General features: G+C 50.4%; 1 protein-coding gene across 5 annotated transcripts in view; it reads left to right on the forward strand.

Annotated features, from left to right (window-relative positions):
- Positions 1-17,714, forward strand: part of ttc29 (tetratricopeptide repeat domain 29) — an 830,052-nt gene that overhangs the window by 403,501 nt on the left and 408,837 nt on the right. For all 5 annotated transcript variants that reach the window (XM_072496097.1, XM_072496099.1, XM_072496098.1 and 2 more), the window contains exon 10: positions 11,757-11,988. In XM_072496097.1, the coding sequence (XP_072352198.1) occupies positions 11,757-11,988 (232 nt within the window). The remainder of the gene's footprint in view (positions 1-11,756; positions 11,989-17,714) is intronic.

Here is a 17,714-nt window from a genome sequence, read left to right on the forward strand (position 1 = left end):
TGAGGGAGAGCATGTAAAGCTCATGGTTCTAAGTCTAGATCCATCGGTAGCAGCAGCTCTTCCCGACCCACAGAATGTAGGAGGAGGCACCCTTGCAGAAATGCATACCGCGATCCTGGATGCGATCGGGTATAACCGGGGTGACCCCGTAGATGGCCTAAATAAGTGTAGGCAGAAGACGTCTGAGCACCCCACAGCGTTCGCAGGACGCTTGTGGATTCACTTCGAAGCCGTTTTTGGAGACATAGACCGTGCCTATTTGTCCCCAGACAATATGGCCAAATGGACCCGCACCCTTATCTCCCATGCCACAGAGGCAGGATAGAATGCCTGTAGTAGTTATGCTCCCTCGGAGGAGGCTCATAATGAGAAGTGGGTGGTTGAAAGATTGTCCCGCATTTGGGAGCAGTCTGTTCACAATCGACCCGCCGCTAAAACCATAGAGGAAAAGCAAGCCGACGCAGACATGCGGGCAGTAAAAGCCGCACCTCACAACCCCGCCTGGGTAAATGAGGGAAAGAACAGCCCCCCAACAAAACCGCAAGAATGCTACAATTGCGGACAGTTGGGACATTTTGCCAAAGAGTGCAATGCCCCTAAAAAGCCACCGAGAGCCCAACAAACAGGCACTCTCAGTAAGAAAAAGGCAGAGCCCATACATAGCGTTAGCGCCCGTTCGGATCAGATGGACTTGACCGGAACGGACTGACGGTGTACAGGCTCCCCCAGTTGGGTCTGCGATACCCTTTGGGATCGGTCAGGACGACCCGTAGTCGCAGCGAAAATTCGGGGACAGCCTATCGAGTTTCTTTGGGACACAGGAGGGTCCCGCACCACCATAAATTCCTCCACCCTGTGTCAGGACACGTGGCCCACTACAGCCACTATCACCCTCAGCGGCTTTACAGGCCACTCACAGCAGGGACACATCACAGCCCCTGTACCCATCCAAATAGGAAACAGTACCACAAAACACCCCGTAGTTTTAGTCGACCTGCCCCACACAGCAGAACACATTCTGGGAATCGACTTTATGAATTCCCACCACCTATCTTTCGATCCAGTCAACCAGTGTGTCTGGAAGATGGTGAAATCCGCTAGAGCCCCCGCAACGTTCAACATAGGGGACTACATGAACAAAATTAGCGCAGTAGGCGAGTTTTGGTTCAACCCCACCACACTCAGCATGGACCGGCAGGTTAGGGCAGTCCTGCAAAAGAACAGGGCAGCATTCGCGACCCACAAACACAACTGTGGACGGATGACTGGCTCCATACAAATAACAGGACCAGACCCTAGACCCCCAAAACAGTACGGATTCCCCCTAGAAGCAGAAGGAGAAATCCTAAAAGTTATAGAGAGCTTATTAAAGCAGGGCGTACTAAGACCGGTAGCCTCTACTAATAATGCCCCGATTTGGCCAGTGAGAAAGCCCGACAGATCATGGCGCTTGACCATTGATTATCGGGAACTCAATAAAGTCACCCCCGCAGCAGCTCCCACCGTAGCAACAAGTCCCGAGACCATGCTCAAACAGGGACTCAATTCCCGATATTTCACGGTTTTGGACGTCAGTGATGGATTCTGGTCCATTCCATTGGCAAAGGCGTGCCAGTATAAATTTGCCTTCACTTTCAGAGCGCAGCAGTACACGTGGACATGCCTGCCACAAGGCTTCCACGTCTCCCCCTTCATTTTCCACCAACAGCTGGCAAATGGACTAGCAAACTTTTCTCGCCCCGAATGTCTGGTACAGTATGTAGATGATCTACTACTGCAGACAGACACTAAGGAAGAGCACATTGAGCTTCTGCCGAACTCCTGGAATTGTTACAGTCAATTGGATGTAAAGTAAATCCTAAAAAGGCCCAGATTTTGGAAGAAAAAGTGGTATATTTGGGTACAATTATCACACACGGCAAACGCGAGATCGAGCATAAAAGAATTGACTCGATCGCTAAATTGCCCCTTCCCCAGAACGTTTCAGTCCTCCAGTCGTTTTTAGGACTGGTTGGCTACTGCCGAAACCACATCGACGGTGTCGCCAGCAAGGCAGCGCCCCTCTCATACCTCCTAAAGAAAGGAGCCCCCTGGGAATGGCTTCCGCAGCATACGGAGGCTGTGGAATCATTAAAACAGGCACTCATAGCCGCCCCCGCACTACAAGTTCCAGACCCGCTTTTCCCTTACGCCATAGAGGTAGCGACCACAGACCGCACCCTTTCAGCCGTGCTCCTGCAGGAACGGCATGACCAGCTAAGACCCGTGGCTTATGCCTCCCGAATTTTAGACGCTGTGGAGCAGGGATTTTCAGCCTGTGAGAGGAACATGCTCGGAGTTTTCTGGGCAGTCCAGTACTTTTCATACATTACCGGACTGAACCCCATCACCATTTTGACCGAGCACACCCCCACCCAACTTTTACTGGACGGACGACTTAAGGACGGTACCGTCAGCCAAATACGCGCTGCTAGGTGGACCCTTCTCTTGCAAGGACGGGACATCACAGTCAAACGGACAAAGACCTACACCTACTTAGCGGACAATTTACAGTACCCCGGAACCCCCCATGAGTGTGAAATCATCTCTCCACAACACAGGCCCCTTTATAGCTAAAACACCCCCCAGAAAATTAGCAAATCCATCTCAGAGCCCCCCTCACCCGGACACGTGTGACCCCATTAAGATTTATGTGGATGGATCTTCCACAGTCTTAGATGGGCAACGCATAACAGGTTGCGGGATTTATGTGGAGGACGCGCAGGGACGCGCCCTCGAGGAGATAGCATTAAAACTCCCCAGACACTTAGGCACGCAGGCGGCAGAGCTTGCGGCCATTGCATACATTGTAGAGTACCCAGATTCCTTCCCCAGCCCAGCAGACATATATTCAGACAGCCTATATGTCTGCAACAGCCTCACAGAATTTCTGCCCCTCTGGGAAACAAGAGGATTTGTTTCCACAGATGGGAAACCCCTCCCTCAGCCCCATTGCTCTGCCGTATTTTGCAAAAAGCCAAGGACAGGACTTTTGGCATTATAAAAGTCCACATCCACCATAGTTCCTCCCCCCCTGGAAATGCAAAAGCCGATGCACTGGCTAAGGCAGGATCCAGGCATGGGTACTTTTGGAAACCCCCCGAAAGCGCGCCAGTGAGTGTGCCAGTGAGTGCAGTTCAGGTCATGCAGACTAGGATCGAAGATTTAGTAGAGGCCCAGAAGCAGGATAGCGCTCTCATTGAGATCGGGAAAGGGAAGTTTCCAGCCTCCTACGAGAGGTTCAGAAATACGCTGACCACACATGATGGTGTGGTGTTAAAGGACACCCTTTATGTAGTTCCTGAGCTGGATAGGAACCAATTAATCAGTTTATTCCATGATGGTCATGGACACCAGGGAATCGATCCCACCACAGCCCACCTCAAACAGCTTTGTTGGTGGCCAAATCTCAAGGAAGATGTAAGCCATTACATTGAGAATTGCCTTATATGCGCGCAGAACAACCCCGATAGATATGCCAAAAAGGCACAACTCAGCCACACCCAACCCATTAACGGCCCCTGGACTAACCTCCAGATTGATTTTATAGGTCCATTGCCCCCTTGCAGGAATAGCTATAAATATGTTCTGGTGGTCATAGACACTTTTACAAAGTGGGTGGAAGCATTTTCAGCCCGCACCAACACCGCAAAAACCACAGCCAAGATCCTAACCCACCACATCTTTACAAGCTGGGGAGTCCCCCGCAGTATTGAATCGGACCAAGGTTCTCACTTTACGGGACGGGTCATGCAGAACGTCCACACGATATTTAGCATAACCCAAAAATTTCACATTGCGTACCACCCACGGTCGAGTGGTATAGTGGAGCGCATGAATCGGACCCTAAAAACCACCCTCCGAGAAATGGTCCAGCAGAACAACACCACTTGGGACTCAGTCCTCCCTTTTGCGCTGATGTTTTTGCGTAACACTGTTTCCACCTCCACAGGTTACACCCCACACACTCTTATGACCGGACGCCCCATGAAAGGGACAGAATACTTGTTAGGTTTAGACCTGACCAGCCCTGAAGTTACGGCCCTCACCCACGAGAAAGCCGTTGAGCAATTAGTTGCGAATGTAAAAACGGCTGAGTTAGCAGCCGCAGTTAGATTGGGCACCAAAAAGAAGCAGAGCAAGGCCTGTTTTGATAAGGCAGTGCATGCAACGGAGTATGATATAGGACAACAAGTGATGTTGTCTGTATATAACCCCAGCACATTCCTGTCTCCAAAATACTCGGGTCCGTACTCCATTACGGATAAAGTAAGTCCATCGGTATATAAAATAAAATACCCAAATGGTAAGACTGCGTGGTTTCATATCAACCAGTTAAAGGCTTATGGAACACAGTCAAACCACGCCCACCACGTCATGCTTGACGCAGCAAACCACACCCCGCCCACAGCCAACGTAACCCGACCAACCCCCACCACGTCCAGCCCAGCCACGGACTCGCCCTCGACTCCACCCCCAAAATCTACATTCCGCACCGGAACGCCCACAGACTGCAGCAGCAGAGACAGCGACTGTGACTCGGACGATAGCCACAGCACCCCTGCCTACTATGCCCATACAACCGGACCCACACCCAGCAACTCCGATTTCGACTCCAGTGATCCCTTCATGATCACTTTTCTAAACAAATTCCACCACCGACCACCGAACCACACGGACGACCCCGACTTTGTCCCCACACAACTTATTGGCACCGCGACAACTCCCACAGACTCGTCCGCAACGACGAAAGCAACCCCAACTCACACCACGCAGCCCTTTCAGCCTTAATTCACTCCAGAGTTTGGCACCCAGGAGAAGGGGACGACCTCGAGTCGGACTCCCAAGCCGCCAACCCCTTTGCGACCCTGTTCGCAACAGAGAACTGAGGTGTCCACATGATGTTTAAAGGAAACGCTTGGGAGAAGTGTTGTCCTTCCTGATGGAACCTGCAGGATGTTTTATGTTGTTCATACGTTTGTTTCATGTTGTTTGTCCGACAGGAGAATTTTTCTCACTGTCACACACCCATTCACCTGAAACTTCTGAGCTCTTGCCCTCAGAGACCCACCGCGGCCAGACGCTTGTTCAGCGGTACCAACTTGTCTACAGATACCTGGTCAACAGACCAGACGCTTGTTCAGTGGAACTAGCTTTTCAGCAGATACCTGCTCACCAGACGCCCGATCATAACTGCTCTTCTGATTCAAGGGTAGAATCACTGTAGCAACCCCACCACGATGACTACATTTTTGCCCGTTCTTGTCGGTTGCTCAGGCAGTGGAGAAACGGCGTGAGACACGCCCTGCCTGGGGACTCCCCCGTTGGTCAAACACGCTCGGGTAGGGGAGATACGGCATTGGTAGCCATCCTACCCGGGGACTCCATCCAAATCTTACCCGTCGCGGCCCATACGCACCTCATTTGACATTTCCATTTCAAAATGTTTTGGGTTTTTTTGACGACCTTTAGATTGCTGCCATATGCTATTTACATCCTGGAACATTTGGATGATAAATCAGCACTGGTCCCTCATTGGGATGTGTGCCGTGTCCTAAAATTTGTTTTGAAAAAAATGAGGGAGTCACACATAGTGACCAATTATAAGGATATTATTGGCCCCAGAAGGACAGACACACTACCACACAGGATATTAAATCAAGGTAGTTACAGATACTATGCTTGTTTTCACAGAACTCCAGAGGCTCCAGGACCGGAGAAAACAAAAGAACACATGAAGGAAAAGGAACGAGGACAGCCGGGACAGCCATGAGGACTTCTTTCATCGTGCTCAACATCTTTTTCACAAACATTTGGTTGCGCGGGAACGCGGACCCCATTACTCCAAACCTCCCTGCCGTTAATGTTTCACTGCCCCGCAGTACCCAGAGCCCAGTCACCAGCGACACTGCATCTTCCTGGTGTGGCAGGTTCATAACCTGGTACTCCCTGCCCTACGTAATTGAAGCACTGTTAGCGTTGGCGATACTCTGCTGTGTAGTGCAGACTATGCGCCTCCGCAAATGGAGAAGGAGAGCATACCGCACTCGAACCCCGGTATATCGGATCAGTTCCCCTATATTCGGTTATGACCAGACCCCCGACCGCCGCGACCTATAACACAATAATAAAGAACATGCACTTGCGTTTTTCTGTAAATAAAAGATGTACAAAACTTGTCATGAACAAAAAAATGTATGATCCTGAGCTTGACTGCCAAGCCAGGAAAGAGTATATTAAATGTTGTAATTGTTGTATGTTTTAGGAAGATAGGATAATGCAATGTTTAGTGAGTATAGTGTATTTAGGTAAAATTAGAGGTTCCAAGTTTTTTTATTTTGTAAATGCATGCCCCTGCCTGACATAGCACCCTTAGAATTGTTTAGGTAAAACATTTTTGTGCATAGCTAGGGTCAGAGTAGTGGCCATGTAGGAGGTGTCCCCCCCGGTCAGGGAATGGAAAGGACAAAATTTATGTGATCCTTCACACTTCGCGTTAGGATCACAAGGAGGGTCTGTAGCCACCTAAAATGGCTGATTCCCGATTAATTTGGCCAAACCCCGATGTAAAATGGCGAACTGAAAAGGCTGATGGGAAAATCAGCCAACAGGGCGCAAACGGACAGCTGCAGACAGAACAGTGTATTCGGCTCTGGGGAACTCGGCCCAGCCCGATACCTGCAACCATTAGCAGCACATCAACCCAGCCATCTGCAGTTTAATCGGCTATCCCCGGGAACAATTGCAACAAATTAGCAATTGAAAGCCGATCCAGACCTCTCGGCGCCAGCAGTGACCGAGACAAAGAAAGGTGAACGACCACCCCCCGATCAAGGAATCGCCCCATTATTGGAGCATATCAAACCCAGTGATTGGGACCAAGTCCAATCACTTGGGACCAGGGTCAAGGTCCGCCCCGAGAGGCGGGAAGCCCCTGGGAACTATAAAGATAGGGGCCAAGTTCAGATCGACCCTTCTTCTCCTACTCGCAACCTTCGAGACCCTTCGACGAAAGAACAAGTAAGTCTTACTCCCGCGATCACTACCAGATAGGTGTTCCAGACTATCGACCCATACCAGCCTTTTTGAATCCCGCAGGCCAGACCCAATTCGATAAGCCATTTGTTTCCCTGACCTGGTGGGCCATCATCAAAGTTAAGTATTGGCCTTTAGTGGTAGTATTGTGTAAGTATTTATTGCTGTATATAATAAATGATCGTTGATTTAACATTTACTAAGTGGTGTGCTGTATTATTAATCATTACTTGAGCTTGAACCACGTGGCGGTATCAGAAAGATACCTGGCGACTATTGAGCAAAGGTGACAGAATTAGAGCTAATAAAACTAAGGCTAATAAGAGCAACAGACCACCACTACACGGCTTTTGAGGCAGACGGCCGCCTCTTCCACTTCCTCCGGGTCCCCTTTGGCGTCACGAACGGGGTCTCGGTCTTCCAAAGACTGAATGGTGGACCGGTACGGGCTGCGGGCCACATTTCCGTACTTGGACAACGTCACCATGTGCGGCCATGATCAGCAGGACCACGATGCCAATCTCCAGAGATTTCTCCAAACCGCCCGAACCCTTAACCTCACTTACAACAAGGAGAAATGCGTTTTCCGCACAACCAGACTAGCCATCCTCGGCTACGTCGTGGAGAACGGGGTTCTAGGACCCGATACCGACCGTATGCGCCCCCTCCTGCAACTCCCCCTTCCCCACTGCCCCAAGGCCCTGAAAAGGTGCCTCGGGTTCTTTTCATATTACGCCCAGTGGGTCCCCAACTTTGCGGGCAAAGCCCGCCCACTAATCAAGGCCGCCATCTTCCCACTGGCGGCTGAGGCCCGCCAGGTCTTCAGCTGCATCAAGGCGGATATTGCCAAAGCCGCGATGGGCACGGTGGACGAGTCTGTCCCCTTCCAGGTGGAGAGCGACGCATCAGAGGTCGCCCTCGCCGCTACCCTCAATCAGGCAGGCAGGCCAGTAGCGTTTTTTTCACAAACCCTCACCACCTCCGAAATTCGACATTCCTCAGTCAAAAAGGAAGCCCAAGCCATCGTGGAAGCCGTGAGGCACTGGAGGCACTACCTCGCTGGTAGGAGGTTTACCATCGTAACCGACCAATGATCGGTAACCTTCATGTTCGATAATACCCTGCGGGGCAAGATCTAGAACGATAAGATCTTGAGGTGGAGGATCAAACTCTCCACCTATAACTACGATATAGTATATCGTCCTGGGAAGTTCAACGAACCCCCAGATGCCCTGTCCCACGGCACATGCGCCAGCGTGCAAAATGACCGACTACGTGCTATCCACGATGACCTCTGCAACCCGGCTTCTCCACTACATCAAGGCCCGCAACCTGCCCTACTCCACCGAGGAGGTCAGGGCCATGACCAGGGACTGCCAAATCTGTGCGGAGTGTAAGCCGCACTTCTATCGACTGGATAAGGCCCACTGGTAAAGGCACCCCGGCCCTTTGAGAGCCTCTATCGATTTCAAAGGGCCCCTCCCCTCCAACAACCGCAACACATATTTCCTCAACATCATCGACGAGTTCTCCTGCTTCCCCTTTGCAATCCCTTGCCCCGACATGACCGCGGCCACCCTCATTAAAGCCCTACATAGTGTCTTCACCCTGTTTGGTTCCCCCAAGTACGTTAACAGTGACCGGGGCTCGTCGTTCTTGAGCGACGAACTGCGTCAGTACCTGCTCAGTAAGGGCATCGCCTCGAGCAGGACTACCAGTTATAACCCCAGGGGAAATGGGCAGGTGGAGACGGAGAACGTGACAGTCTGGAAGACCATCCTCCTGGCCCTACGGTTTAGGAATCTCCCAGTTCCCTACTGGCAGGAGGTCCTCTCCGACGCACTCCACTCTATTAGGTCCCTACTTTGTATGGCCACAAACGAGACCCCTCATGACCGCCTATTTGTTTTCCCCAGGAAATCCACCTCAGGGGCCTCGCTTCCATCCTGGCTGAAGACACCGGGGCCCGTCCTGCTCTGCAAACACGTCAGGAGCCATAAGTCCGGCCCCTGATCGAGAGGGTCCGGCTCCTACACTTCAACCCCCAGTACGCATATATTGAATACCCCGACGGCCGACAGGATACGGTCTCCCTCCGGGACCTGGCACCCACAGGTTCCACTACCACCGCCACCCCATCTTACCCTGCCCAACCTACGCTGACCAGCGGCCACGCCCCTACATGGCACTCACACCCTCTCCCACCTGCCATTCCCCCTTCACCGAACCACAGGAATGAAGCCCCAGAAGACACCCTTCCGGAGTCCACATCTGTGCCCGCACCGGCGACTTCACTGCCGATGCCAGCACGGCCGAGTTCGACGCCCGGGCCAGCTGCGATACCAGAGTTTCGCCGATCACAGCACACAATCCGTGCGCCGGACAGGCTGAACTTATGAACCCTTCACTCCCGCCAGACTTCATTTTTTTAACAGGGGGTGAATGTGGTGAATGTATTGCTGTAACAATTCACCATGTACATATCTGTATTACGCTGTTGCCCATGTGGGCTCCACCTATGGACCAATGTAAAGTATTACCTATGATGTAGCATGTTGGGGCCTGTGTGGGCTCAGCCCCTGGCTCCTCCCCTTGAGGTGAGGTATAAGAGCGGTCGACCTGTAGGTGGCTCCCACTAACAGATCAGTCGCAGGCAGGCACTGTTCTAGTTGATTAAAGTTACAGTTTACTTCTACTCCTGGTTTCATGTGAATTGATGGTCGTATCATGGACCAGGCGTAACGGCACCTGGGAGGATCTCCCAGGCCATGAAAGTCCCCAGACGGTCCGGCTCTGGCATTCCCGCTGCCACGAGGCACCTGGCACCTTGGCACTGCCACCAGGACACCCTGGCAGTGCCACCTTGGCACTTACAGGGTTCCTTTGTGCACTTCCAGGCTGGCAAAGGCACTGCCAAGGTGCCAGGCTGGCAGTGCCAAGGTGCTCGGTGCCAGGTAGCCCATGCCAGGGATCGGCCCCGGGTGTACCCTGCCCTTAAGAAATGGGGTATGGGGTGAGGAGGGGCTTGAGGACTCCCTAAGAGTCAAGTTTGGCCAAGGGGGGCAGCCTGGTGGCTGTGGTGGGGGATCGAGAGACCGGGTGCCATTTTAAAATGGCTCTCCGATCTCTTTCTGCACTGACGAGCTGAGTGACAAATGTGCGGCTCCAGCAGAGGGTTCCTGGCCAAGGCCAAAATAAACCAAGAGTCCCGTTTGATAGCAGGGTAGTTCTCGGCGCTGCAGGCACCTAGAAAGACACCCTAAATGCACCCAAAACGGGACTCTGCTTTTGTGCATTAAATCGCGTGCTATGTTTTTAAGGTGGGTTCCCTTGCAGCCCTGTTCTCTGCTGAGATTCCCAACAGTAGAATTACCGCAGTGAAGTCAAAGTATATCAGTGAAGTGAAGATGTATGTTGGTGGTAATCCTAGTGCATTTCAGTACTTTCGGCATCTTGGAGAGAATGAACAATAAAGGAAAACTGAGGAACTTTGTACGGTGAATTTAAATTGTATGGCAAAGAATGCCTGCAAAATATGGCTGAATGTTCCAGGAGAACAATTTCAGCTCCCAGTCAGTATGCAGAAACTAAAACTGTGCTTGTCTCCATTTTGTTTAGTGGACAGTTTCACTGCCAACACAGATCTCAGTTGATCATTTCGCTCTCACAAATGTCAGTGTGCTCGGGGCTGTAGAGATGCCCTTCGCTTAAAAAGTCATCTTCACAAATAGGACTTTATTAACAAACATAACAGACATTTGAGTTACATTTTTTTGGCAGTAATAATGACATTGACAATGCTCTTGTTAAAAACATTTTTTCGCACAAGCTCCTTCTCCCTTAAACATTCATTAAGATGCTATTTGTTTGATATTAAATAGAAATGGATTTAAAATGCACTGCAGTGCTATTTTAGTGACTTTTTTGTGCTCAGCATTCAATCACAGCTTTTTAACTGCTGTACTTCCTTCTCTGAAATAATTTTGAAAAAATATTTTCAAAAATAGATAATTATAATAAAATGAAAATTGTACCAACAACAGGGTAAAATGGTTTGTTAATTGCACAAACTATAGATTGTGGCAATTATTGTGATATGATCACAGAAGCATGACACTTAAGTAATTTTTAAGGAGCTATAAATCATTATATAGTCAGGGAGCAAGATTAGTGATTAGTCAATGTATATTAAATGTATATTTGTTTATTAAAAATCATTTTTGACAATATTTTCTGTTTGAAGGTTAATTTTGGATTTATTCAGAACTGAAAGCAATCATATGGCTGATATCAGCAAACATTGCATGTGTTACTTGCAAAAATAGAGAACAAAAGTGTGAAAACATCATCCTATTTCACACATTAGGTTCAATGAAAAAACCTTACACATCCTCACGTTTCACTGTTGACTTAATGTACGCATTTCATGTCCAAGCCTAGAATTCCAACTTCCATTATTATGACTTAATTTTAACACATAAAGGTTACTGTAATGTTTTTGTTATTTAAGCATAAGACAAAGGTCTTTGCCATAACTTTTGTGTCACCTCAGTAACTGTGCACTAAGAAGCAACCTCTTACAGTGACTGCCCTTCTTCCACAAGGTAAATATCAGTAAACTAAATGCTTTTCTTCTAATCCAAAAACTTATTTGCCTTTCTGAACTTGTTTCTCCGTAACAGAGCCAATACGATGTAGCTTGCAAGTATATTTGGCGAGGATATGAGATTGCCATGACTTTGGGGGATCTACGTCTACTAGAAACCATGCAGGTTAATTTTGGCATCTTCAAAGCTCATGCAATGATGACCACATATTGTCACCACGTAGAAGCTGCTGGGCGTGCAAAACTTGAGCATCTGGTTACATGGAAGGATAGTAGAAAAGACACGTTCAGTACCCCAACTGTAGAAGGTAAGTTGTTGGTCAGAGAACATGTTAGTGCTTTAGCATTGTTAAAGCTTAGTCGTGTTGAATTTAGATTAATATTTTGCTCATCAATTGCTGCTTTATTTTCCAACTGAAGTTGGTTATTTTTGAGACCACATTCCTTCTAATACAAAATATGGTTAGACGTTTCTAAGTGTGAAACTGTTAATTTATTGCCCAAAATGACTGGTTGCAGAGTTAACTTCTGCTAATTGATATTGACAGTTGGCTTGAGTATATTTGACAATATTCTATTGTCATCTCAGTAGGAGATTGAAAGAGAATGATGGTTAATCTTTACTAATGCTTATTATGTTTATGCTGATTATAAATACTGGCTGACATGAAGCAATGATTGAAACAAACCAAACAACAACATTCACAAGAATGTATTTAACACTATACTAACATTGCATAATTGTTATGTGTGCAATAAGATACAGTGAAATATCAAACTAAAAGTACAATTTCTGCTTGAAAAATGTATTGTTTAAAACAGCTTATTCAATTCAAAACTTCGGGAAAAATCACCGCTCCCATGCTTCTGGCATGTAGCCACGTGTGAAGGAAGCTTATTTTGGGGCAAAATTACAAATGAATTTTCTTTAGTATTGAAGCATTGTATTTTATAGAATATGGTTAAGTATTACCTTCTAATGCAAATCCATCATATGTTTTAAATTGTTGAAAGTATGGGGATTCTATAATGAAACACTACAATTAAAAAGACCTTCTCTAATTAGCTAAGACCTCAGTAATTCCAGCTGTACCAATTTTAATGGTCAAATTAGTTTTTCAGTAAATGTTTTGATTCAACATTGTTAGTGACATTATTCGTGGAGCTGGAATGGAAGTTATTGATCCAGTATGAGGTAACTGAACTAATCAACACTATCAAACTGACAGTCACTCTATTGTGTACCTGGCTCAGCAAAATCATCCAAGCCAATTTCCTCCAATTATATCATTTAAACCTTGTCATTTCAACAAAAGATATTCAAAACCATTCAACACAAGCAGAAGGTGGAAATTTGTTTAAGTTCATTGTGATAGCTCAAGGCAAGATTAGGGAGACTTCCAGTATAACTGAACAAAGGTTTATTGATGACAGGTAAAGGTAAACTATATACAGGCACCAAGTCACTAATCAGGGGCGTCATTCTCCGCCGGCGGGAGTCTCCGTTCTGCCGGCACCAGGGGGTTTCCCGACGGCGTGGGGCTGCCCCACAATGGGAAACCCCATTGACCGGCCGGTGTTACGGAGACTCCCGCCGGCCAGTCAGCGCAGAAATGTGGCGGGGCGGGTAGGAGAATTTCGCCCCAGGTTTTCATTCTCCAGCTCCAGGGTCCACTCTGCCCGCGACACTGCTCCCAGGACCCACTGCTTTTTCCCCAGTGGTTGGAGTTCACGCACTCTTGGGCAATAGGCCTCGAACCAGTCACGTGGACAGCGAGGGCTCACTGCTTAAAGGGACGATGCTACCACATCCCTTCCCACTTTAGTCCCTCAATAACATATTTACAAAATGAGCTATGTACTGTTACTATATACAATAAAAAGTCTGAAAAATACAAGGGGAGAGAGTCCATAACAGCTCGTCACAATGTCAATCTGTCGGGGATTTTCTGGGTCTCATAGACCACCTTAGTCCACCAACTGGCTCCTCCAACTCTGAGATAGAAACATTGTCAGCCATGGACGATTGTCTCTGAGATTCAACCACCACAGCAGAGACATTCCCTTCTCCACCTCCCTCCTGGGATATCGACAGGGCCTCCTCAGAACTTCTCGATTCCCTCTGTTCTGGCTCCACCATACTAGCACTGTTGCTGCCTGCTGGCTCCAACTGTTCTAAGATTGTGACACCCCCCACCACCCCCCCCCCCCCCCGCCTTCTTCCGTGGTCAACATGCTTCCGCACTATCCTGCCTTTCAAATCCACCACGTACGAGACTGGGCCTGACTTTGGTACAATTCTGCCTGGTAGCCAAAGTGGACCTGTGGCAAAGCTCCTGACGAGGACCTTGGGCGAAATTCTCCGGTATCGGCGCGATGTCCGCCGACTGGCGCCCAAAACGGCGCAAATCAGTTGGACATTGCGCCGCCCCAAAGGTGCGGAATGCTCCGCACCTTGGGGGGCCGAGCCCCAACCTTAAGGGGCTAGGCCCGCGCCGGACGAATTTCCGCCCTGCCAGCTGGCGGGAAAGGCCTTTGGTGCTCCGCCAGCTGGCACGGAAATGACATCTCCGGGCGGCGCATGCGCGGGAGCGGGAGCGGCCTCTGACGGCATTCCCGCGCATGCGCAGTGGAGGGAGTCTCTTCCGCCTCCGCCATGGTGGAGATCGTGGCGAAGGCGGAAGGGAAAAAGTGCCCCCACGGCACAGGCCCGCCCGCGGATCGGTGGGCCCCGATCGCGGGCCAGGCCACCGTGGGGGCACCACCCGGGGCCAGATCGCCCCGCACCCCCCCCCCCCCAGGACCCCGGAGCCCGCCCGCACCGCCTTGTCCCGCCGGTAAGGTAGGTGATTTAATCTACGCCGGCGGGACAGGCATTTTAGCGGCGGGACTTCGGCCCATCCGGGCCGGAGAATCGCGGGGGGCGGCCCGCCAACCATCGCGGCGCGATTCCCGCCCCCGCCGAATCTCCGGTGCCGGAGAATTCGACAACCGGCGGGGACGGTATTCACGCCAGCCCCGGCGATTCTCCGACCCGGCAGGGGGTCAGAGAATCTCTCCCCATGTCGTGTTAAGTACACTGGTATAACACTGGCTGCAACGGGATGCAGCTTAGATCAGAAAGATACTCCGGACCTTGAAGTTAGTTCAATCAGGTTTATTGAACGAATAGCACAGTTAGCACAGTTGTCTGTGAGTTCGACTCTGCTAACTTAAGTGTGGTTACTTTGTCTGACTGAACCAGACTAGCTCTTAGCCACGTGGTGGAGGTGTGAGATTGTAACAACACCCTTGACTGACTCATCAGTGGAAAGAGGTGGAGTGTGAGTGCTTTGTGTCTTTTATAGTCAGATCCCACCCCTGAGTGTCCTGCCTGCTTATTATGTGTGTGTCTGCATATCATGACAGACCAAGAGCGGGATTCTCCGACCCCCCGCCGAATATCTGGTGCCGGAGAATTCGGCAACCGGGCCTGGCGTGAATCCCAACCCCGCCGGTTGCCGAATTCTCCCGCACCGGATATTCGGCGGGGGCGGGAATCGCGCCGCGCCGGTTGGCGGCCCCCCCCCCCGGTGATTCTCCGGCCCGCGATGGACCGAAGTCCCGCCGCTGTCAACCCACGTCAGCCAGCGTGATTGAACCACCTTTGGGACGGCGGGACACGGCAGCGTGGGCAGGCTCCGGGTTCCTGGGGGGGGCGCAGGGCGATCTGGCCCCAGGGGGTGCCCCCACGGTGGCCTGGCCCGCGATCGGGGCCCACCTATCCACGGGTGGGCCTGTGCCAAGGGGGCACTCTTTTCCTTCCGCCTTCGCCATGGTCTCCACCATGGCGGAGGCGGAAGAGACCCCCTCCACTGCGCATGCGCGGGGATGCCGTGAGCAGCCGCTGACGCTCCCGCACATGCGGCGCCCGGCAAAGTCAGTTTCGCGCCAGCTGGCGGGGCACCAAAGGCATTTCCCGCCATCTGGCGGGGCGGAAATCAGTCCGGCGCGGGCCTAGCCCCTCAAGGTGAGGGCTCGGCCGCTCAAGATGCGGAGAATTCCGCACCTTTGGGGCGGCGCGATGCCGGACTGATTCGCGCCGTTTTTGGCGCCGGTCGGCGGACATCGCGCCGATATCGGAGAATCCCGCCCCAGGTTTCCTATTTGAAATGACCTGCCTCTTTTGTGTGAAATGTGCTGTTTCCTCTGGGAGGTGTGCCGTGCCTCCACCCTCACCGCCAACGTTTGGAAAACTAAGTCCAATCGGGTTCAGAGGCGACAGCCCATGAGTAATTCTGCCGGTTTGACTCCCATGGTGGCAGAGATCACCCTATTCACCCTTTTAAAAAAGGCCTTTTGTATAAAAATAGAGAGGCACTGGAAAACAAACAAAAATCTCGGTACGACCGTCATTTTCACGGTTTGTACCCTCCCGCCAGTGACAGCGGGAGCATGTCCCACCTCCGAAAGTCCTCCTTCATTTGTTCAACTAGCCGGGTCAAATTTAACTTATGTAGCTGCTCGCATCATCGTGCCACCTGAATTCCCAAATAACAGAAACTCCCTCCCACCACTCTGAACGGCAGCTCCCCCAATCTCCTATCCTGTCCACTTGTCTGGATCGCAAGCACCTCACGTTTACCCAGATTCAATTTGTACCCCGAAAACCGGCCAATTTCCCCTAAGATCCGCATAATCTCCCCCATTCCCCCTAACGGGTCGGAAATATATAGGAGCAGGTCGTCTGCGTATAGCGAGACCCTATGTTCCACCCCCCCCTCGGACTATCCCCTTCCATTCCTTTGATGCTCTTAGCGCCATCGCCAGTGGCTCTATGGCCAAAGCAAACAACAGTGGGGAGAGAGGACATCCTTGCCTTGTCCCCCGGTGCAGTTTAAAGTAGTCCCCTCTGGTGCCTGGTACAGCAACCAAACCCAGTCAATAAAGCCCTGCCCAAACCCAAACTGTCCCAACACCTCCCACAAATAATTCCACTCCACCCGGTCGAAGGTCTTTTCTGCATCTATAGCGACCACTATCTCCATCTCCCTCCCCTCAGAGGGCATCATGATCACATTTAAGAGGCTTCTAACATTGGCCATCAGCTGTCTGCCTTTAACAAACCCCATCTGGTCTTCCCCTATCACCTCCAGGACACAATCTTCTATCCTTGAGGCCAAAATATTAGCCAGCAGTTTGGCATCAACATTCAGTAGGGAGATTGGCCTGTATGACCCGCATTGCTCTGGGTCCTTCTCCTGCTTCAGGATCAATGATATCGAAGCCTGCGACATTGTTGGGGGAAGAACACCGCGTTCCCTGGCCTCATTAAATGCCCTCACCAGTGTTGCTCTTATTAGCCTTAGTTTTATTAGCTCTAATTCTGTCACCTTTGCTCACGAGTCGCCAGGTATCGTTCTGATACCGCCACGTGGTTCAAGCTCAAGTAATGATTAATAATGCAGCACACCGCTTAGTAAATGTTAAATCAACGATCATTTATTATATACAGCAATAAATACTTATACAATAATCCTACTTCTAGACTATTACCTACCACTAAAGGCCAATACTTAACTTTGGTGATGGCCCACCAGGTCAGGGAAACGAATGGTCTATCGAATGGGGGCTGGCCTGCGGGATTCAAAAAGGCTGGTACGGGTCGATAGTCTGGAACACCTATCTGGTAGCGATCGCGGGAGTAAGACTTACTTGTTCTTTCGTCGAAGGGTCTCGAAATTGCGAGTAGGAGAAGAAGGGTCGATCTGAACTTGGCCCCTATTTTTTTGGTTCCCAGGGGCTTCCTGCCTCTCGGGGCGGACCTTGACCCTGGTCCCAAGTGATTGGACTTGGTCCCAATCACTGGGTTCGATATGCTCCAATAATGGGGCGATTCCTTGATTGGGGGGTGGTCGTCCACCTTTCTTTGTCACAGCCACTTCTGGCGCCGAAAGGTCTGGATCAGCTTTCAATTGCTAATTTGTAGCAATTGTTCCCGGGGATGGCTGATTAAAATGCAGATGGCTGGGTTGGTGTGCTGTTAATGGTTGCA

The sequence above is a fragment of the Scyliorhinus torazame genome, chromosome 3 (genome assembly GCF_047496885.1).
Source record: "Scyliorhinus torazame isolate Kashiwa2021f chromosome 3, sScyTor2.1, whole genome shotgun sequence".
Classification (NCBI taxonomy): Eukaryota; Metazoa; Chordata; class Chondrichthyes; order Carcharhiniformes; family Scyliorhinidae; genus Scyliorhinus; species Scyliorhinus torazame.